The sequence below is a fragment of the Eschrichtius robustus genome, chromosome 16 (assembly GCF_028021215.1).
Source record: "Eschrichtius robustus isolate mEscRob2 chromosome 16, mEscRob2.pri, whole genome shotgun sequence".
In the NCBI taxonomy this organism is placed as follows: domain Eukaryota; kingdom Metazoa; phylum Chordata; class Mammalia; order Artiodactyla; family Eschrichtiidae; genus Eschrichtius; species Eschrichtius robustus.
The window spans coordinates 45,524,989-45,547,404 of record NC_090839.1 but is presented as its reverse complement, the minus strand read 5'-3'; the positions used below and the strand labels follow the sequence as shown (position 1 = coordinate 45,547,404).

The 22,416-nt window shown below is 53.1% G+C and overlaps 2 protein-coding genes across 3 annotated transcripts in view; both read right to left on the bottom strand.

The window, feature by feature from the left end:
• ACSS1 (acyl-CoA synthetase short chain family member 1) overlaps positions 1-3,349 on the bottom strand; it is a 41,940-nt gene extending 38,591 nt beyond the window's left edge. Inside the window, exon 1 of the mRNA XM_068525241.1 lies at positions 3,029-3,349. Coding sequence (XP_068381342.1) covers positions 3,029-3,320 — 292 coding nt within the window. The 5' untranslated portion in view covers positions 3,321-3,349. The remainder of the gene's footprint in view (positions 1-3,028) is intronic.
• Positions 3,350-12,138: 8,789 nt separating this feature from the next.
• On the bottom strand, positions 12,139-21,578 carry VSX1 (visual system homeobox 1). Of its 2 annotated transcripts, XM_068524578.1 has the most exons (5): positions 21,155-21,578; positions 18,809-18,887; positions 18,277-18,400; positions 17,274-17,454; positions 15,789-16,078 (listed from the first exon to the last, which is right to left on the bottom strand). In XM_068524578.1, the coding sequence occupies exons 1-5, from the start codon at positions 21,576-21,578 to the stop codon at positions 15,789-15,791; spliced, it is 1,098 nt and encodes a 365-aa protein (XP_068380679.1). The 2 variants fall into 2 exon arrangements, with proteins under 2 accessions (XP_068380680.1, XP_068380679.1); XM_068524579.1 differs by lacking the exons at positions 15,789-16,078; positions 17,274-17,454 and adding an exon at positions 12,139-12,153.
• Between the last annotated feature and the right edge of the window lie 838 nt (positions 21,579-22,416).

Sequence of the window (22,416 nt, the reverse complement as noted above, 5' to 3'; positions counted from 1 at the left end):
CACCAGGTTCAAGGTCACAGCCTCCTCCCAGGATTCATTAATAAATAACAAAGGCCAGTGATTGGGTGCAAGGAATGTTCTAAAGACAGTGCAGAGTGCTTTAGAAGTGTTTTCTCATTCAGTGGTAACAGCAGCCCCAGGTGTCCCCAGGTCACCTGCCGCTGGTCAGAAGCCTAGCAGCCTCTGCCTTGGTCTCTGGAACCTCTGGCTGCCAACGACCCTGGGCCTAGTCACCACCCTGTGAGAAGCCCCTTGTAGGTGCTTTGGGCCACGGCTCCAGCTGAGCCCAGCCTGCAGTTCAGGCCCCAGACTTGGGTGTGAGCAGCACGTAGATGACTAGAGTCACGTAGATGACGGGGAGCAGAGGCAAGCCACTGTCGGCCCTGTCCAAAGTCCTGACCCGTGGAATCCGTGAGACTAATAAAATGGCAACAATAGGAACTGGAACAGAATTCAGTTACGCACTATTCTCATGTTACAGAAGAGGAGACGCATGAAACATTTAGGGGAGAGAGGGAGGGATAAATTGGGAGATTGGGATTGACTTATACACGCTACTATATATAAAATAGATAACTAATAAGAACCTACTGTATAGTGCAGGGAACTCTACTCAACACTCTGTAATGACCTATATGGGAATAGAATCTAAAAAAGAGTGGATATGTGTATATGTATAACTGACTCACTTCGCTGTACAGCAGAAGCTAACACAACATTATAAATCAACTATACTCCAATTAAAAAATTAACTAAAAAAAATAAAGCACTTGGCAAGACTTAAAAAAAAAAAAAGAACAGTCGGGGAAAACAAGGATTCAAACCCAGGTGTGACTCCAAAGACACACCTGGAATGACTCAACTGTACAGAACCACCCACAGACTCTTTTTGTTTGCTTAACAGAGTCGTCTCCAGAACACTCATCCCAATTCTGCCCACTTAAGCAGGTCAGTGGTTCTCAACCTCAAGTGTGTATCAGGAGCACCTGGAGGACCCACCCCTGGGTTTCTGGTTCTGGCCACCTAGGATGGGACCTGAGAACTTGTATTTCTAAAAAGTTTGCAGGTCGTGCTGATGCTCCTGGTCCAGGGACCACACTTTGAGAACTGTACGTACAGACCTTCCTGAAGGGGTAAAGGGAGTTTCAAGCGATGCTCCTTTGGAACAAGCCATCATCACACAGACAGATCATGCCAAAACGCCTCACCCAGCCCACAGCTTTCTAGTGGCTCCCAGGGCAGCCACAGCTTGGCCTGGTCCTTTTTCATACCATCACCTCTGTGATTTGCAGACACTGGCGAACAGCAGAGATATTCCTGACAGATGAGTGGGTTGCATACACATTTGAGGTGAGAATGCGGCTGAAAAGCTGTTTTTCTACAAGGCAGTTTTCTGAAGTTCAGTTTCTGGCTAAGGTAACCATAAAGGAGAAATAAGTGAAGAAAAAGGGGCAGAAGAGTTGCTTGCTGCTGCACCCTGACCCTGACCTTGACCCTGACCAAATGAGGCTCAGGAGGCCCTTGCTGCCTGTCCCATTATGTCTGTCGTTACCCACCCCCTGCCACCCCACTCCACCCCCGTCTTATCTGAGACTGAAAGGCGGCACATGTTCAGAGCCAAACTTGAATGTCCCGGCAGCCTCAGGCCTCCCAAGTCCAAGGCAGCTTCCAAAGGAGCTGCAACCTTCTGCGCCGTCCCTCTGCACTGGGCTCTCCCCCATCCAGGGCACATTCTGCCAACCCTGCAAACTTAAGGGTTTGGTTTTTTCCCAATAGTTCAAGGACACTTGCTGCTGACTCAAGTTTAGAGAAAACACTTCTCTACTGAGTCATTTTTATTAAACCAGCAAAGCAATATACCATATGAAAAAAAATCTGGTCCGAAGTTCCCTTAAGTTTCTTTGTTTGAAAAATAACTGCAAGATACCACCTATAATTCTATGACTATTTCTGAATTTCACAGGTTGAAATCACTACTACTTATTGGTCAGCAATAAGTGCTGGGCCCGTTCCATCACTCTATGTGCCTTGGCCTCACAACCAGCCCCTCAGGGTGGGCATAACTGCCTCTGGTCTACACAGGAGGAGACTGCAGCTCAGAGGAACAGAAAAAATGGGCCAGTAAATGGTGGCGCCTGGGAGATTCAGACCCCACCGCCCAGTTCAGGCCTTGGCCACCAAGACCTACAGATCCTTTCCTTAAACACCCCCTAGACCCCACCTATCCCCAGTTACCCCCTTCCTCCTTGACAGGCAGCCACTCTGACCGCCCCACCTGGCTGCCCACACCCCAGGTCTAGCCTGCCTGGGCCCCCCTCACTTCCTGGGCCTTCTCCGCTTGCTGGGCAAGGCGTGGGTGCAGTGCACCCTTCCCCACCCCACCCCCCATCCCAAATCTTGACAAAACAGTAGTGGATCCAATCTGAGCAGAGACCAGAGGACTGACTGGCGGTGGAGCTGGTTTCTGGGATCTCAATCGCACCAGGTCTAAAGCCAGCCCCGTGGGTCTTGGGGGCGAGAGTGAAACTGAGAACTGGGAGGCCCCACCATTGCCTCCTTCCCGCCCGCGGGCTGACTCCCGCTGCCGGCCGGGCTTCCTCCTCCCCGCCACCCGCCACGGCTCGATTTGTTTACATGAGCAGGGCTGCTCCCCAGGCGGGTCGCCGGCCGGCACCCGGCGGTGACATCGGCCAGAAACTTTTCGGTTCTGTCTCCGGCGCCGGGGCGAGAGCAGGGAGTCCTTCTCCGGGCGCCCCTCGTCGCCTCCACCGCGGCCCGGCGCGCTCGCCGTGCGGGGCGGTGGGGGCCCCAGTTAAACTTGGGGGACGCCGGGCGCCCGAGCCGGGACTGGGGAGTCGGGCCGGGCCGGGAGTCCCCGGGGCTAGTGGCTGGGGGCGGGGTGACTGCGCAGCTCGCCGGGGGCGAGTCCCGAACTCTGAGGAGGGAGCATGTGGGGCCGCCGCCGGCTGGGCTCGGGGTCCCCTCGAGCCGCGTGAGCTGGGGCGCCCCGGCCCCCAGGCCCACTCACCGGACACGTTTAACTGGCCTCCCAGGAACCAGCCGATCCTGCCGCTGCGGAAGTCGCAGTCGCTCACAGTATGGAAGGGGGTGTCCCACACGAGTACATCCCGCGCCAGCGGCCCCCAGAAGGCGGCCGGCTCGCTGGCGGCCAGCGCGAGCCGCTCCCGGTACGAGCCGGCCGGCGCGGCGGGGACGGAGGCGCTGCCCCAGAGCCGGGGGGCCGCCAGGTCCCGCGCGCCCACCCCGCGAAGGCCGCCCAGGAGCCGTACGACACCGCGGCCCAAGCAGCGCGCCGCCATCGCGCCTCAGAACCCCGCGCGGCTGTGGCAACCGTGCCCTCGCGTGCCCGCGCCCCGCCCGTACCCGCCCCGCCCCGCCCCGCCCCGCCCCGCCCCCACCCTCCGGCCAACGCCCCGGCCAGGCCCCGCCCCCCGCCCCCGCCCTCCGGCCAACCCCCGACCCTGCGGGTCCCAGTCCGAAGATTCTACCCCCGCCCCACCTCGTCCCACCTCGCCTCTCTTCTCCCACCCTAGAGCGGGGCCGGGAAGGGAGGGGGAGCAGCTGGGGAAGGGGTCCCAGGGCGGGCTGCCGGGGTTTCAGTTGGTGCGTCCTCAAGCTCCGACGGCTGTGCCGCGCGGGGACCCGCAGATACGCGCGCCGCGGACGCAGGCTCTCCCGGACGCCCGGAACTGTCTGGCGTGGGAGGGAGCCGGCTCGGCCTCAGGAGACCGGCGGAGCGAGGCCCTTAGGTGGGTCCGAGGACCACCAGTTAGGTCAGTTCAACATCTCAGAAGCTGAAGGCAAAGTATTCATCCTTTTGGGCGCCCTTGCGAGTGAACCCTCTAGCGGCCTGGTCGGCCTGTACCCGTCCCCCGCCCCCCGCCAAGATGCACACACACATAAGCAGCCCCTGTGGGCTATGGGCTGGTCAGGGGTCCTCGGCGCAGGAGGCTGTGGGGACCTGGGGCGGTGGTCTGGGGTCCGGTGCTTTCATGTGGCAGAGAAGAAAACGCTCCACTAACCGTAGCTGATTTGGAACCCTGCGGGGTTTTCGCTCATTGCTCCAGCATCTGTGGCCTGGGTTCAAAACCCTACGTTTCTAGCTCTGTGACCTCGGGCGAGTTTCTTAACGTCTCTGTGCCTACACCACCTCCACTACTGAGCTCCCTGGGTGCCCCTTCCAGGTTGCATGTTTCAGACACCAACTCATTTATTCTTATGCAGCCCTGAGGAGGGGGAAACAGGAGTGATACCTCCCTCCCTGGGCTGCACCCAGGAAGCCCAGTAGTGGAGGTGGTGTTCTTGTTGTCAAGCCACGAAAGATAGAAGGGAACCCACAGAAACTTGTCTCAGCCAGACTCTTAAATATTACAGCACCCACGAACTAAATACATAATAAACAGGGTAAACAGAAGGAAAAGGGTAGTTTTGAAAACTGGTTGGTTGAGTTCTTTGGGCTTAGGAAACATCCCCTTCTATTAGCTGTAAGAGGAACTTCTGCTGTCAGTCAGCCCCGGGTGTGTGTGTGTGTGTGTGTGTGTGTGTGTGTGTGTGTGTGCGCGCGCGCGCACACGTGCTTCCACGTGGTGCCTGCTTTTTAAGGCTGGGGAACCAGTAATAACAGCTAGCACTAGACATGGGCCCTGCTCTGTGCCAAGTGCTTGACCTGCATTTTTCACTTAATTTAAAAATTATCTAACGCTATCAAGTCCCGCCCACTCTCAACTCCTGAGTGGAACAAATGAGGGCACTGAGCCCTAAGAAATAGGCACATGGTGGGCAGAACCCTACTCCCACTTCAATTTCTGCTTCACCACTTGGCCTGAATCACCTTTTTTAATAGAATAAATAAAACTGAAATAGGGAAAGACCATAACTGTGGCCGGGGGCCCCAAAGATGGCCATCAACTTCACCCCCTTGTGTAAGTGAGAAGCTCCCCCTCAAGTGGGCAAGCAGTGCTGCTCTGACTGTCCCAGTCCAGGCCCTGCAAGGCCACAGCTGCAGCCCCTGCTCTCCTGGAACCCAGCTGCCATACGGTTAAGCTCTAGCCTTCTGGAGGAAGAGACACCATGGAGAGAATGTTACTACAAGTACATGTGCCTGATGCACGGTAAGGCCAAACAATACCGAAACATCGGAGTTTGGAGCAGAGAAACATTTATTGCAGGGCCATGCAAGGAGACAGGTGGCTCATGCCTTAAAAACCCTGAGCTCCCCAAAAGCTTTCAGCAAAGCCCTTTTATAGGAAAGGTGAGGGAGGGGCGTGGTTAGTTGTTGCAGACTTCTTGGTGTCAGATCCTTTGTTCTTGAGGTTAGGTCGTGGCCAGGTGACAAAGTTCCTGTAAAACCTCCACCAAAACAAATGTTATTCTCTGTTCTGACAAGAAAGGGAAGGGGAGGCATTTAGCTCTGTCTCCATGCCTCCTTGCAGCTTTTAACACTTAACAAATCCCATAAGCAAAGCAACATCATTACCCTTCATTTTACTTGTTCAAGGTCCCAAGGCTCGACTTTCACCCTCCAAGGCTAAAAGGAGGGGGTCCATGCGCCAGGTGGTTACCTTACCCGGGAGCATTCGTCCAGCACCCAGTCTGGCTCCTCCTGCCAGTGCCCAGGCCCGACTGAAGAGGGAGATCTCAGCTGGCAGCACCCTCATTGCCAAGTCCCCAGACCCTGCCCAGCCGTCATCACTGAGGGAGCCAGGTGCCCAGGACCCAGCTGGCCCTCAGGTCACCCAAGTGGGGCCAGGTCCCTCAGACTGTGACCAATGGAGACCGCCGCCACCATCAGGTCGCGGAGGTGGGGATGGGGGAGAGGTTCGTTCTGCTTCAAGGCCTGGGCCTGGCCAGTGAGCAGCCGGGGCCAGGGCTCTGGAGCTCCGTGGGACACAGTCCCCAGCCTGTCCCCGGGCCCCCCAGGGCAGATGGACGCAGTCCGCCTCTCACTGCACTCTCTGCCACCAGGACCCCCTCCAGCTGACTGTAACCGCCACATAAAGGCGGCTCACCCGCCCCATCCCTATTACAAGAACAGTGGGCAATGTACATGGAATTGACTCTAAAGAAGGAAGTACAAAGCTGGTGTTTCCTTCAGGCTGGGTAAAGAGAAGTGATTGTGGGTACAGAAAACACTGCTGAGCCAATCAGGTGGTACAGAATTGCACTTCCTGCAGCCCAGTTTACCCAGGATGAGGCCACTGAGGCCAAGGCTGCCAGCTGCCTCCTGGAAGCGGCTCTCTGGGAACTACGGCAGGTGGAGCCACACCTCACCGCCCGTCTGGCCACGTCCACAGAACAGCTTCCCATGGGGCCTCGGCAGTTCTGAGAGCAGCCGGTCGTCCAGGCAGTGCGGGTCACAGAAGCCCCTGCCCTTAACACGGGCAGGACCCTCTGCTGCTGAAGGCTGCAAGTTGGCAGATACAGATGTGGGAGGCCTGGGAGGGTTTTCAGGGGAGCTGGGCTCACTTTACGTCTCAGGCCTGATGTTCAACTCGGAGACGGCGACCCTCACAATCCTAAGAGAAGGATGCCCTGGTCCTCACTTTACACATGAAAAAGCAAACACAGAGAGGGGACAGGCCCACCCAAGGCTGCACTGCTGGCAAGTGGGGAGCCTGGGCCCCCAGCGCTCACAACTTTAGCAGCTTTAGGGTGTTTGCCTTCTTAGGCCTTACCTCCCACATTGCTCGGAGCTGCAGCACTGGACCCTCCTATGAAGCAGTTTTGTAGATACAGGCCCGGGAGACCCACCTGTTCCCCTCAGCAGACCCAGCAGTGAGCCACCAGAGCCCCCTGCTCCTTGGCCCCTGTTCTCCTCCCTCCTCCACCTCCCTTCAGTGACGGCGTCTGTGGACCACCGCCCACCCCGTGTGCCTGGGCCAGCATGGAGGCTGTCAGCTCGACAGCAATGCACCGGACGCAGCCCCTGAGCCCAAGGGCACGACCAAGGAAAGGGGGAGGCAGGGAGACAGGCACCAAATCAAATGACTGAAATGCAAAGCAAAACCAAAACAGAAAATCCACACTAAGAGCCTTGAAGTGGGTAGGAGGAAGGAGAGGACGCAGCTGCTGGGGGTCTGGGATGGGCTGCCCAAGGGTATCAGGCTCCCTGCCCCCAGGTCAGCATTTCCCGATGTCCCCATGACCCCAGTGTCAGCGAAGACGTGTGGGCACACTCGTATCCATGGCTTCAGCAGTGGGGTCTCCAGGACCCCCACGCAGTGCCCTGTAACACTGCACACCGGATCCCCGGGAGGGAGCGTGCACACAGCAGCCCCAGGGCAGGAGGGTTCACTACCAACGAGTGGGAGAGAGCACAGGTGAAAACCAGAACAGGCTCCAGGTGGCACAGGGCTGGCAACGGTGTCCTCCCAGAGCTGGGGACCCCCATCTGCTGAGGATGGGGCTATGTGGAGCCAGCAGACCTCGGGGTGGGTCTGTTCTCAGGGAGCTCTTGCAACAAGCTCCTTAAATGCCGTCAACACCAGATCCTGGAACCCCTTAACTCCCTCTAGCCCTCTGTGAGCAGGAAAGGCTGGGGTGTCATCCATCCACAAACCACAGGAAGGACTTTGGCTTTTGAGTTCTCCGTGGCCCCCAGGAGACACTCTCACAGCCCACAGTGGTCAAGAGCACCGTCAGAGAAGACAGCGGCATCTCCTGTGATGTGTCGTTGGTACCTCCAGGAACCGGTTCTCTCGCTGCCCAGGTCCACAGGGACCTCACAGCCACGGCCCCTCCCGCTTCTCTGCATGGACACTTGCTGTGGCAGCAGGCCAGAGGTGATCACCAGACATAGGAGGTCCCTCTGAGGGCTGAGCTCTGGGAACTGTGAGCCGTGGCCACCGTCACCCGTGGATCAAGCCCTGGCTTCCTCCTCCGTCCACCTCGAGGAAGCCGGGTGGACAGAGGGCGCTGTCAGGGAGCCAGGACAAGCGCACCAGGCCCTCGTGCTGCCCTCAGCCCACCGTGCAGTAAGTGCCTCGGTGTTGTCATGTGCGAGATGAATGGGTGGGAGCCAGACCCTGAATCCTTTGGCTCTCAAACACCAGGTGCTGTGTTCATCCCAATGAGGATATGCCGGACAGAGTATCCGGCTTTTCCTGTTTCCGTAAAATCATAGCTTCTAAGGCATGGGGGCTGCACAGGCGTACTTAAGGGCTGATGAGCTTAAATCTCATGCCCTCCCCTCCCCGCCCCTTCCCTTGTCTTTCTTTGGCTCCCAACTAGTAGACTGCCCCCTCCCAGCCAGAGGGCTGCTGTTCCCCTTGGTCGGCAGCTACCGTTTCTCCTCCCACTTCAGGGCTCCAGCAGTGAAGTCACCATGCCTCCCTCCCATTACACCCGAACGCCAGCTCACTTCCTGCGGTCTCCTGTTGAAGCCGGTCCCCCTAGAACCAACTGTATCCTGGACTCAAGTGCAACCAGGGATAAACAGATTTTGGTCCAACAGCTTCTGAGAATGGCAGCAGTTCTGGCTGGGAACGTTTGTATTTTGACATGCATAAAATTAAACATTGAGGGGCTGGGCAGCTAGGGAAGGGGCTCTCAGCTGAGTCTCGGAGTTTCCTTTGAGACCGAACCGCGAGCAGCGGGCAGGTAGAGGGGGAGGATGCCAAGGGCAAGGGGGGGAGGACGGCCAAGGGCAACACTGCTCAGAAGAGCCAGCTCCCACACCAAGACCTCATCCTGAACAGCCCGTGGGTTTCCCACACACGCCAGAAAGCCCCCGTGGCCACTTGTCCTTGTGGTTCATCCTGCAGGTCCATCGTCCGGCAGAGGCCTGTGCAGTCCCCTCCCTCTGAACCCGAGGTCCCGATGCTCAGCGGTGGCTGCCTTGTCCCCTTCATGGTGTAAGGCCAGTGGAAATCCCTGCTCAGACGCTCGTTTGGCAGTGATCACCCTGGATGCTGGGCTCCTCAGGACCAGAGGAGGATGAGAGGTACGGAGTGAAACCAGGGAGCAGCTTCTGGGCTGGTCTTAGAAATCGGTCTCTTTTTCTGCCTGAGAAAGCAGAGGCAGCTGAAAACACGTCACCGTCCCTACCCGGGGCCTTAGGAATGTCTCTGGGGCTCCCCAGCCTCTCAGCTCAATCCACCCAAATGTGAGGGTTTATGATACGAGCACGACCTTGAGACAAAGGCCACGACAGGGAAGGGTCAGCCAGCAAACATGTGCTGACCGCCTGGGGTGGACACCGCTTCCTCTGGGGCCGGCCCCTGGGGGTCCCAAAGAAATTAAACAGAGCCCAACCCTGAAGGCACCAGCTGAGAATCCAGGAGGGTGTGTGTGGATTGAGCAGGGGCCCAATGAATCTGGACTGATTGATTGACTGTGGATTGATTGAATGGGAAGATGAGGGATAGAAAACAAAACAATCAAATTTCTCGTACCCAGTGCCCATTTTGACAAACTTTAAAGCTGGCCAACACTGCCACCTGGCGATGGATTCTGCCTTTAACTTTAAAGTTGCCTCAGGACCAGTGGACAGGAAGAACACAGTGCGGGCCTCAAAGCCACGTCTCCGTCAAGGGAAGTTCAGGAGCATCTCCTGAACAATGAGGCCCTCAGAACAGTCTTTGTCTCTCTAGTGAATTGATCAACGAAGGCTAGTTGCGCCCAGAACAGCCCTGAACTTGAGGGGCAGACACTCTGGGGAAGGAGAAGAGAGATCTAGTGTACACGGCAGAGAGAGATTAAGGTGGTGGACTGGGCATAGGGAATAACGGGAATTATTCATTTTAAATGATGATAAATTGAGAAAAGATGAGGCCTTGTGTGTCTGAGCCCGCGTGGGCTCCTATAACAAAGTATCGTAAACTGGGCAGTTTAACCACAGAAAGGGTAGCTAATGAGACAGTTACATGACTGAAGACATTTCAAAGGGGAGACGACCACAGCCGGTGGCTCAGTGGGTGGGTTGGAAGGATGGGTAGAAAAACAAATTCCTCTATACAAACGTGTTCAAGCTGTGCTTTTAGATGTCTGACCCGCAAGTCAGGCCAGAGCACAGCCACATGCCTGCCAACAGGTGGCGCCAGCATGTTATTGGTGATGATTTATTTATTTATCCATTTATTTTGATGGAAAGGGCGAAAAGGCAGCCAGCCTTGGATGAATTTTTAAGAAGTGGGGAGGATCCAAAGAAGTCAGAACGAAACCATGGGTCCCTACCGTTCCCTTTTGATAGATACCTTTTTTTATTTATTTGGCTGCGTTGGGTCTTTGTTGCTGCACGCAGGCTTTCTCTAGTTGCTACAAGCAGGGGCTACTCTTCATTGTGGTGTGCGGGCTTCTTATTGCGGTGGCTTCTCTTGTTGAGGATCATGGGCTCTAGGCGCAAGGGCTTCAGTAGTGTGGCACACAGGCTCAGTAGTTGTGGCACACGGTTTTAGTTGCTCCGTGGCATGTGGGATGTTCCCGGACCAGGGCTCGAATCTGTGCCCCTTGCATTGGCAGGCAGATTCTTAACCACTGTGCTACCAGGGAAGTCCCTTGATAGATACCTTGTGTGGAAGCCTTAACTTGGAGGATGCTTCTGTAAGAACAGCTTTGTGCACCTTTCCTTGGGCCCAGATGTCATGGGTGTGGTTCTGCTCTCACCAGCCGGGTAATAGATTTGGGAAAGAATACAATACACTTGGGAGATCAGTGCTTTCAGTCCTAAGGTTGTTGAGCCTTTTGCATCATCAAGGAGCCCTGCACATGGGGCGTCCACTAACAGGGACCGTCAGTGGTGACAGGGACACGGCACACTTATTTTGGGCAGAACACAGCTGTGTGAGAAACTCCCCAGAGGAGCAAACTTCGGCAACATTAGAGGGTGTAGCTGAAGGTGGTCATGCACCAAAACAGGGTATGGAGCAGCCTGTGGGGTCTCTGATAAAATCCTGTGAACGAGACCTGGATGAGCAGAAGTTAACACTGGAAAACAGAGAGTTTCACAGTAATTCTCTGAGAGCAGGTCTCCCTAGAGCTATACCCAGGACAAAATCTTGGTCCCATTCCCAGGATTCTGAAACCTTTGCAATCCCTACTCAGCTTCCAAAGTGAGGCTCTAAGAATCCCAAGAGCAATATCAGATCAATGGCCCGGGGTTCTTTGGCTGCCGTTACACGTGTGTCAAATCATCACATTGTACACCTCAAACTTACACAATGGTATATCAATCAATTATATCTCAATCAAGCTGGAAAAACAGAGATAAGGGGTCTGATGGTGTATGCATCTTAATCTCAAATGGTTCTGGAAAATATAATGTGTGGACAGAGAGGTGAGATGATAGATGGATGGAAAGAGGGGCTGAGGCTTGGTAAGCCTCACTGAAGAAAGACCCACAAAACTGTCAGCAAAATAAAATGGTTGCTTTGAACCATAGCCTTGGGGCAACTGAAGCATCTTCTAGACCCAAACATCTAAAAGCTTTATAGGGCTTCCCTGGTGGCGCAGTGGTTGAGAATCTGCCTGCCAATGCAGGGGACACAGGTTCTAGCCCTGGTCTGGGAAGATCCCACATGCCGCAGGGCAGCTGGGCCCGTGAGCCACAACTACTGAGCCTGCACGTCTGGAGCCTGTGCTCCGCAACAAGAGAGGCCACGATAGTGAGAGGCCCGCGCACCACGATGAAGAGTGGCCCCCGCTTGCCGCAACTAGAGAAAGCCCTCGCACAGAAACGAAGACCCAACACAGCCAAAAATAAATAAGTAAATAAATAAAATTTTAAAAAAAAAAAAATTAAAAGCTTTATAGTTCTGCCTTTCACAGTCGTCTAATCCGCCAGGACATATTTTCCTGTGAGGTGTGAAACTGATGTCCATTTCATTTTTCCCCATTTGGATAAACAATTGTCCCAATAACGTATCAAAAAAGTGAGCCCTTTCCTTCGTGGCCGGCCTTGCCACCTCTGTATCCGCACACGCGTATGCTTCCTGCTTTTGGGTCTGTCTGCTTCCCCAGCCAGCACTCTCAGGCCTGACCATACAGCTTCACCCAAGTGTCCACAAGTAGCAGAGCAAGTCACCGCCTCCATCTGCTTCAAGGCCCTCCATCTGCTCTTCTGGCCCTGAGCCTTATAAACTTGAGAATCAGCTTAGCAAGTTCACTTAATTTCTCTGCAGCTCAGTTTCTCACCTGCTGTGAGAATAAAAAAAGACAATATGGACATGATTTGTAGACCACAGAGAATGATAGTTTTAGTTTATTGTATTTATACTGGTAAACTTCAGAAAACGACACTGATTGCTATATCTTGTTCTTCTGTCATTTCTGAAAATATCTCCTGGAGTCACGCATGTTTCTCAGGCACTGATGTGCTTCTCCTGTCACCAAAGTGCAGCGGGGGTGACACTGGTTCATAGTAGGAATTTGTCCAAATTGGCCTTGCTAAAATTATAATTTTTTAAAAATCTCCTTTTAGGCTTTTATAGCCACATTTCATCTGGAAGGCAATTTTGAAAGCTGGAAACAATTCAGTCCTGCTGTCAGTGGTCAGATTCCAATTTGCTGCATGATTTGAGTAAGGGTTGAAGGGGACTGTGTGTTTCCTGTCAAGCTGGCACTTGTGTTGACCTGACAGGAGACGCAGGCAAAATACGGACTCTATCATTAAACATTTTCATTGTATTTTTAAATAAGATTTTGCCCTGTGTGTGCTTAGCCCTAAATTGAGAAAAAGGAATTTCTATTTTAATATTATTAATATTAATAATCACTATTTTATTAAATTTTTACATACTAACTTTACAAAACTTAGAAAATATGAAAAAAAGACCAAAAGTATCCATTTACCCATGATCCAAAGATAAATGCTCTGAAAGTTTCAAAGGAATTTCATCTGTCTTTTCTTCTTTTTTAGTGTCGCATATACTATTTCACATCCTGCCTGTGGCCAGCCTGTCCCTTGGCTGGTCAGCGGCCACTCCTTTTTCTTCTTTGCTGGAAGGAGCCCAGTTATACTTACTTTTAGGGCAAGAGGAGCTTCGGGACCGCAGGTGAATTTTTGGTCCAAGCTCAACAAGGAATTCTGCCCCCTTGACTCACGATTGGTTTAGGCCTGAGAGTGACAGCAGTTCTGACCAATGGGGGATGAGGAAGCATGTCGAGCGCCCAGCACCCGGACCTGGACAAACAGGGCAGGCGAAGGAGGCAGAAGGACAGACCCTACCTGGGTCCCCCAGCTGCTGGAAGGCCCAGCCCAGATTTAAGTTCACCGGACAGTGCACGGTTGTCCGCGTTGGGCACGTCCCTCCCCTGCGCCCGGCGGCCCCCAGGTGGAGTTCTGCTGTGCCCCTGGGGCTCTTCTTAAACGCTGTTTGCACAGCGTTCCAACCGGTTATTATCCCATGATTTACTTAGTGGATACCATGTTGATAAATAATGATGATGACAAGTGTTCTCATTGGGGTCTTGATACTAATGGGAATGCCAGTAATAGTGTAACAATAGTATTTATTTTTCTCTTTCTCTACCATGCTGGAAACCGAGGTAAGCACTTTACTCACATCCTTCCATTTAATCTCCACGAAAACAAGGGTGTTGTATTATGATCCCCATTTTATGATTGAAAAAACTGAGACATTGGTGTTCTTAGACGTTTAAAATGGTCTATATTACTGATTCTAGTCCCTTTCTCTTTTGCCTCTTCCTGTTTTCTCCTTTTTTTAGATAATTTTGCCTAGAAATTTGTCCACTATTTGTATGGTTCTATGGCAGTTAAGTTTCTTTATTTCATTTTTATCCTGCTTTACATATTTTTTTCTACTTGTATCCTTTTTTGGGTTCGTTTAGGAGTTTTCAATCAGCAACTTTTTTTTATAATTACGTTTAATTTTTTTTTTTTAACTTTTAAAATTTATTTTTGGCTGCGTTGGGTCTTCGTTGCTGCGCACGGGTTTTCTCTAGTTGCAGTGAGCTGGGGCTACTCTTCACTGCGGTGCGCGGGCTTCTCATTGTGGTGGCTTCTCTTGTTGCGGAGCAAGGGCTCTAGGCACGCGGGCTTCAGTAGTTGTGGCTCGTGGGCTCAGTAGTTGGGGCGCACGGGCTTAGTTGCTCCGTGGCATGTGGGATGTTCCCAGACCAGGGCTTGAACCCGTGTCTCCTGCATTGGCAGGCGGATTCTTAACCACTGCACCACCAGGGAAGCCCCCACTCGGCAACATTTCATGAATATCTTTCCACGTAAGTATGCCTCATTGTTATCATTTTTAGTGGCTGCGTAATATTTTATTTTATGAGTGTGCTGTATGTAAGTTGCACAGGTTACTAGCTCCCTCCCCCAAACTCAACCCTGGATAAACTAGGAAGAGAGATGGAGGCAAGAATTTGAGAACCGGCCTGAGGCAGCAGAGGGTCCAGAACAGGTGTGGTGGCCACATCGCTCAGGGCCTGCTCTGCGGGTCCAGCGGGAGAGAGAGAAAGTGACTTCCAGATTCTTCCCAGCACCTGCCCTCCCGCCGTCAGCCCCAGGCTTCAGCTGAGATCTTGGTGCCAGAATGAATGAGAGAAGGTGGGGCTCACTGTTAGCTGCTGTTGCTGCAGTAATGATAGGTGACATTTAATTTTCACAATAGCCTGGGACAATCACAGGATGAGAGAAACAGACCAAAGGAAGGAAACTGTGTTTTCTCATCCGGAGAGACGGGAGAGCTAGGCTCAGCCCGAAGGGCGGCGGTGCCCATTCCCAGAGGAAGCCACCTGCTTAGAGGGTCCTCACCCTCCTTCCCACGCCTTCTTCTTCAAGAAGAGCCATGTTTCCCCCTCAGCCTCCCCATCAACAAGGTGCAAGCTCTGGACTCTGAACTCAGAAAAGAGAGTTAGACACCGACGCTGCCCATAGGAGTTTACAGAGCGACACAGGGTAAGTGCTGCAGCCTGAGCGTGAAGCGCTTGGGGTATAATGTTTCCGGGCTAATGGAGGCACCCTCGGCAGGGGCAGCAGGAGGTGCGTGTGCGGACAGAGGGGGGTGTGTGAGACACGAGCACGCCACAAAACGTTTATTTTTAAATAATAAATAAAGGAAAGGAAATACAGGCAAGGAAACATGCACGAAATCAAGTCACTAAAGTGCTCTCAAACATAAATTTAAAAAAAACCAAGAAGCCTGGTCTGAACTTAAAACACTGTTTATAGATATTCAGCAGTTGTTCAGATATGGTCCTGTGCTGTTTCAGAAGGGAAGGGAGAGAGGGCTTTCTTGGTGGAAGAGCTCCACAGACCCGATCAAATGACACTCAGGAGGACATAGGATCATTGCCTAACAAGAAAATGAAAATGTCCAAAGCCAAGTTCAAGGTAAAGATGTTATGTTTCATTCATATGAGGTCTGCATGAAGTCTTCAGTATTTACGAAGATATATGATTCTCTGTAGGTTAAATAATTTTGTATTTTTGGATTCAGAGTAAGGACAGCAGACTTAACCTGTGAGTCTACGCAGTATATTGAACCAAATCTTGGGATGTCTGGCAGTGAAAATGGGTTTTGGACTTAAAATCCTCCCTCCTCAAGTTCTACAGAAGAGAATAAAAGTTTTACACCAAATTAACTGATTCATGTGCCTTTAAGAAATGGTTTCCATTCTAGAATGAAATGGAATTTTCCATAAGTCACCATTTGTCTTCTTAAAGCAAGTGGCATTGCATTTCATCCTGACACCGGAAGAAGAAAATCCAACTGAGAGTATTTGTCTTCGACAACTTTTGTCTTTTGAGAAAAGCTGGTGAGGAATGTGCACATTTCCAGCCTTTGGTGGGGGAGGGGGGACCTGCAGCTTCATAAGGCCCCCTCCTTCCCTGGCTGGAGCCCCTCTAGCCCCTCAGAGTCTGAACATCCTTGGGCACCAGACCCCTGCTGCGCTCTCTTGGTCTCCTGACGTGTGGTGCTGGAGAGATCAATGGCCACGTCTTCCAAGCCGCTCTCAGGGCTGCCTTCCTCCAAGCCCCTCTGGGGTCCTGCCTGATGTGGGCTAGAACCTTCCTTGAGATGGTCAGAGCCCCAGAGTCCTGCCAGCTTTTCTTCACTTTCTGCTTTCCTTATCATCCCTGTGGATTTTTTATGCATCCCTTGCAAAAAAGGAAAATAAATAAAAACAGATATCTCTAAATACAGCAATTAAGTAAATTTCTTCCATGTCACTGTTCTCTAAATCCCATTAGAATTTCCCTTATTGGTACCTGTCTTGGGGCCTGCAGGAGAGTCTCGTAGGTAACTCTCAGCATCAGGGGTTGTAGACTGGTGTCTGCCAGCTGGACACAGCCAGCAAAAGTGCCTTGTTTGGATGACATGGTGATTTTTAAATTTTTATTTTAAAACTTGTTGGCAACATTTTAAAATCAGGAGATTTACATCAAAAGTCAGACTTCCAGCTTCTCTCAAAAAGTCAGATGTCTGGCAGCACGAGGCCCAGTTTCTTGTTCGGCCACAGACCTGCGGACTCAGTAAGCTCCACCCCACCTGCTCGTGTAAACTCAGAGAGGTGGGCCCGGTTACCTGCTCAAAGTTCCCTCCAGGCTCTCCAACCCTTGAGGGCAAAGACGATTGGTTTCTCCAGTCCCGGCATAGTGTCCGGTGGGTAGGGGTTCAAAAAGTGTTTGCTGAACAAAAACCCTCCTCCTCCCCAGCCTAAAATGCCCCCTCGGCCCCCTAATCCTAATCTCACACCCTGCTCAGCGTGCTGTCTGTCACTCATTCCTCCAAGCCCGAGTGTCTCTGGTAACAGCCAACAGACCAGTAAGGGTGCCAGCTCCTCAGAATGCCCAGCCTCAAAGCTAGGACCTCACCAGTGCAGACTGTTCCAGCACCAAAAACTAGGGGACAGAACAGCTACGCGGCAGATTATTAATGGCCGAGCCAGGACCAGGAACTGGACCTCCTGAGTCCAGGGTGCAAGGGGTTAACAGTCTGCAGGTTCACTGCCTGCGCCTTCCCGCTTCCTATTACCATGAGCTCTGAACTGTATGGTTTCCAAAACCTCTAACAGCTCTCAACATTTGGGAAACATATTTCATATAATGAAAGTGTGTCATTCCACTCATAAAACCAGGGCCTGATTGGACCTGTCTACACACTGCCTACATAGTTCCAATGAAAAATAAGGCAACTGATCAAAGTCCAAGCCTTGTAATTAATTAAAAATCGGATGTGATATTCTGGGCCTGAATCTGAGTAAATTTACATTGCTTGGCTTGACAATGGCCACCGGGCATGGGGACCCCCAACATCTCTGGCAGGGCGCGGCCACAGGACCCTCTTCCTTACCCAGAAGCCAGGGAACACAGGAGCCCAGCAGGCCGCCCTCCGCGGAGCCGAGGACTGAGTCGGGCAGCGGGATGCAGTGTCGCACCATCGCCCCGTAGAGCCCGTACTCAGCCATCACGCTGCTGCCGTCCCAGCGCTTCTCCCGCTTCCGCCACTTGGCCCGCCGGTTTTGAAACCAGACCTGGATTGAGGCGGGAGGGGAAGCAGAAGGGCTTACGGGAGGAGACCCCAGCGCCGAGGGGCACAGGTGCACCCTCCCCGGGGGCACCTGGGACCCAGGCCTTTCTCGTGGCTCGCAGGACTGGTCGTGCTGGGTGATCGGGACCAGTTTCCACCGAGGTTTCCACGGAGTCAGGGATGACAAAACAAAATCAGAGTATCCCACAGTGTGTAAAGAAGTCGATTTTACACTGATGGGAGCGGTTCCCCAGGGCAATGGTCTCTTCTAACCTCGGTTGTTGGATTGCTTTATCTTAATAATAGTGTCGAATATTGTTAAGCTGCTTAAAAAGAGTGAGTGAGTGGCATGCCTTCTGACCTGGCAAGGATGTGCTGTCAGCACAGAGGCTGAGGCACACACAGGATGGCTCTCTGTAAAGACAAAGACCAATCCTGTGTGCCTGTGAGTGCGTGTTCCAGGGCCAGATGTGCATATGGCATGGGGGCGGTGTGCAGAAAGGCCTCGTCAGGCTATTTACACTGGTTTCTTTGAGGGTTTGCAATGGAGTGATAGTCATTTTTTCATTGATATCTTGACATAGTTTCTAGATGCAGCACACACTGTGTAATTTTGAAGAATGATTTAATAAAAGGAAAAAAGGCTTGAAGGTTACAGGGGTCATCCTCTCTAAATGAACACAAAGGAAGGCTCTGGCATCTAAGTGACCTTCGGTTTGGGTGCGGAGGGGGAAGTGCTGGGCTGTTTAGAGGTGGCTGTGGGCTGACTCATTGCGTGTAAGGACAGCGTGTTCTCTGTGGTGTCTCTGGGTGGTGGGACCTGCACCTGTATTCGGTCTTCGGGGAGTTCAGTCTTCACGGCCAGCATTTCCCGGGCGTACACATCAGGATAGTGGGCCTCGCTGAAGGCCTTCTCCAGCTCTTCCAGCTGGTGGGCGGTGAAGACGGTCCTGGAGGGAGGCCCGAACACACACGTGGGCACATGTCCACAGGAGGCTGCAAGGCTTCCAGCCTCAGAGGACCCCATGCCTGGCCCCTCTTTGTCCACTTCATGAAAACTGGATGCCCCACCTCTGAATGATTAGCCTCTGGAAAGTCCACAATTTAGTTCAAACCAAACAAAGTTCTTTAGGTCTTTTTTTCTCCTCAATGAATTCCATCAACTCATTCTAAGAAGACCCATTTTAAAGGCCCACAAAATTGTGTCTTTAAAATGCTACAAAGGCTGACCTGCAGCCCCCTGGGAACTGCAGAATTACATTCCCAAATGGCTCCTGAGCCCTTCCCGCTGCTGCCCTAACTCAGGGCCAGCTGGTTCTCAGGCACTGTGTCCCAAGGAAAGGGGTGAGGGCAGGTACCTATGCCTCCGCTTCTTCCTCTTGCCGGGGGCGGAGGACGCCTTCAGGTCACTCCTGTCTTCAGATGGGCTGTCCTCATCTGTTAGCACAAGGAGAGAGGGAGGACTTTAAAGGTGAGCATATTTTTCACTTTGTTTTCTGGATTTTACTTTGAGGATTGACTCTATGAACCTGTTGGGGATGTGAATATTTACAGGCTCGCATTTTTCACACCATGCTCCAGGTGCTGAGCTTAGCACTGCTCATGCATTATCACCGTTATTCTCCATAAATTAAAAAAAAACTCCAAGGCAGCTGCTATTATTATTCTCTTTTTACAGAGGAGGAAACCAAGGCACAGAGAGATTAAGTAACTTGCCCAAGATCACACAGGTAGTCAACAGTGAGGTTGGGATTCAAACCCCAGACTGTGTGAAGCCAAAGCTACTTGAACACTAATTGCATTTCCTGTCCCTTCAGCTTCCAAATTCATCCACTTCCTTCTGCCTCTAGCTCACCTTCCTCATCTTAACCAAAACACCAACATTTCTTAAAGGGAGGACGGAGGTTTGTGACATCAGACCCTCATCAGAGCCGGCCCCCTGCCCTGCTGTACCGATTCCAAACCTCTGGAAGTGGGGTCTGGGAAATTCCTTCTTGGCAAGTGTGCCCAGATGATTCATAGATGCAGGTGAAATAATTTTAAGAACCCACTCCACTATGCTTTATCTTTTGAAATCCATTATATCAGAAGATCTAGGTTGAAAGGAAGGTTAGAAGACCAAACTATTGTCAGGTTCATTGTTAAAAAGCATATTTGCTTAAAAACACTAAAAAGTGAATTAAGAAATGCAAAAATAGTAAAATAATGTCAGTTTTACTCCTACATCAATTACTTCACCAGAAAAATTGGATTATAATATTATGCTATTCACGCTGTCCAATCTGGTATACCAATAGATATATAAGGTTATTGAGACGTGAAATGTGGCCAATCTGAATTGAGACCAGCTGTAAACGTGAAATGGTCAGTGGATTTTGAAGACTTAATACCCCCAAAAGTAAAATATTAATAATTTTTATATTGAGTACATGTAAAATGACAATGTTTTGTATGTAATGGATTAAATAAGATAGAGTATTTAAATTTGTTTCAACTATTTATTTTTCCTTTTTAACGTGGCTTTGAGAAACTTTCGTTACTCGCAGTCACATGATGTTTCTACTGGACAGTGTTGGTCTTGGTCTTGAGAAACGCCCTCACAGACTAGGATGCAGTTGCATTTTGCCTTTAGTTTTATGGTCCTCACACGGAAAGAGCCCATCCTATGAAGGTGGTTCCTGCATTTTTAGTGAAACAACTAATAGTGGGGTTCATTTGATCTTACCTAGACACTCATGAAACAAAGTCCTTTTAGAGCTGGGTGGACGTTGGCCTGCCTGCTAATTCCGCCTGCTTACTTTTTTTTTTTTTTTTTTTTTTGCCGCGCTGCGGGGCATGCAGGATCTTAGTTGTTCCCGGACCACCGTACCCCCTTCAGTGGAAGCGCGGAGTCTTAACCACTGGGCAGCCAGGGAACTCCCCTGCCTGCTTCCTTTAATCAGCAGTGGAGACCACTGCACTCTTTCTGCCTCGCTGCCTGGATGCTCAGCTCTGCGGTCCGCTACATAGTTTCTCTCCGTCCGTCCACCTCTTCTCGTGTAATTCTCCGTTCTCTTCCCCCACACCCCAAACCTCTCGATTTCTCGGCCCTGTCTTTGTAGATTTCCATTGCTCCCTTCTGTTCCCCACAATCCACCCCGACTTCTCTGAGGAGCTGAGCACAGCTACCATAAGACGGGCGAGCTTGCTTCTCACGTGCTGGAAGGAGGGGAGAAGCGCGGAACCCAGACTCGCTTTTCAGCACAGGGAGGAGGACAGTTCCAGGCCTCCGCCCCGCGCTCTCCAAGAGCCGGACAATTCGTCAATCAATTCAGCGAACCCTCCAGCTCTGGCGGGCACCGCGTTCTGTGCCACTGACAAACGAGGCAGGCCCAGGCCTCCCGCCCTCCGCCGTTCCCAGAGGCCGAGCTTCGCGCGGGCGCGGAGGAAAGGCCCCCGGAGACCGCGGCCAGGTCGCTGAGACCCCAGGGCGGGTCCGGACCGGGTGGTGGTGGTGTCCGCGGGGCAGCGGCGACCAGACCCGGAGGAGAGGGCAGGGGCAGAGGGCGCGGCTGCGAGAATGCGTTCCCCGGCGAGGCCACGCTCTGGGGTCCCGACTTCCCTAGATCTGGGGGGCTGCGTTGGGCTTGGCGGGGCCCCGGAGTGTCACCCTGCGCGCCCGAGCCGAGGGAAGGGACAGGAGCGGCACCGACTGGCCTCCTTACCGGACGTCGAGACGCTCTCGCTGCGCTTCTGGCGGGCGGCCGGGGTCGGCGGGCGGCCGGGGACTTGCGGGGCGCTGGGCTCAGACCCCTCGGGCGGCAGGAAGGGCACGTCTGCTACGAGCAGGCAGGGCGCCCGGGCGGCCGCAGGGGGCTGCGCGCCGAAGCCGCAGAGGAGGCCGAGCCCCAGCGGGAGGGCCCCGCGCGCCAGGCAGGAGCCCCAGAGCCCTGGACCCGCGCAGGGCGCGGCCGCGGGGCCTTCGCAGCCGGATCCCGGCCCGGGGCCAGCAGGTGCGGGCAGCTCGGCCTCCAGGCCCAGCAGGTCGGTGATGGCAAAGCCCCGGGGGCGCGAGCCGGTGGGCGGGCCTCCGGGCACCAGTGCCCTGCTCCTGGCACGCCCGTCGGAAAGCGCGTCCCGGCCGGTCATGGCTTCTCAGGCGGCGAGTCGGGACCCTCTCTCGGTCACCTTTGCGGAGGGGGCGCAGTTCTGAGGACGATTTATACAGTCGGGCGCCAGGAGGGCTCCAATCAGCGGGGCGCGGATGCGTCACGCCTTGGACCCCGCGAGATGGGGACGCCACCAGTCTCCCTCCCTTCGGTCGCCGCCCTCCCAGCTGCGGTCCTCTCAATCAGCTCCCTCTCTCCTCTCCTTTCCAGTTGTCCCCCTGCCCACTCCCACTCCCGTTCTCGGTGGGAGGAAGATAGGCAGCAGACAACTCTATTCCTAAAATAGAGTCATCCCCTCCCTAAACCTCTACTCTGAAAGCCGCAGGTTCCAGATGCCGATTCTCTTCTCTCCCCTTCGCGATACTCCGGCGGAGGCTCCGCTCGCAGCTTCCCTGAAGCCTCCCTCCCCGCATCCAGCCGCCCATTAAGACCGAGGCCCCATTCCCAGCCACACTCTCAACACTACCACCAATATGACCCCCTCCAGCCTTCCAACGCCACCGCCGGAGGCAAGGTCTTCCCCGAAAATCCCCAAGGGGAAAGGAGTGGAAAACGTTCATTTAACCCGTGCCCACTCCACCTCCAGCCAAACCCACCCCAGCGTTCTAATGGCCGAGCCGTCGGGGTCGCAAAATTCACACACTGAAGGAGCTGAAGAAGTAGAGAGAGGCGGGAGCGGCCGGGTTGGGTCAGGGCGTCGGAGAAGGGCGCCAGGTTTTGCAAACTGCATTACAGGAGATCCAGTGAAATCAGAATTTCAGACGAACTGTGATTCTTTTAAATTATAAGTATGTTCCAGTATTTTATCTGGCGACCCC

Coding starts and splice junctions, on each gene's coding strand:
- VSX1 (XM_068524578.1), bottom strand. CDS start 21,578: ATGACCGGCCGGGACGCGCTTTCCGACGGGCGTGCCAGGAGCAGGGCA. Junction 18,888..21,154: donor CGAGAGCGTCTCGACGTCCG/GTAAGGAGGCCA, acceptor TTGTGCTAACAG/ATGAGGACAGCCCATCTGAA. Junction 16,079..17,273: donor CTGTGTTCCCTGGCTTCTGG/GTAAGGAAGAGG, acceptor CTTTTTTGCAAG/GGATGCATAAAAAATCCACA.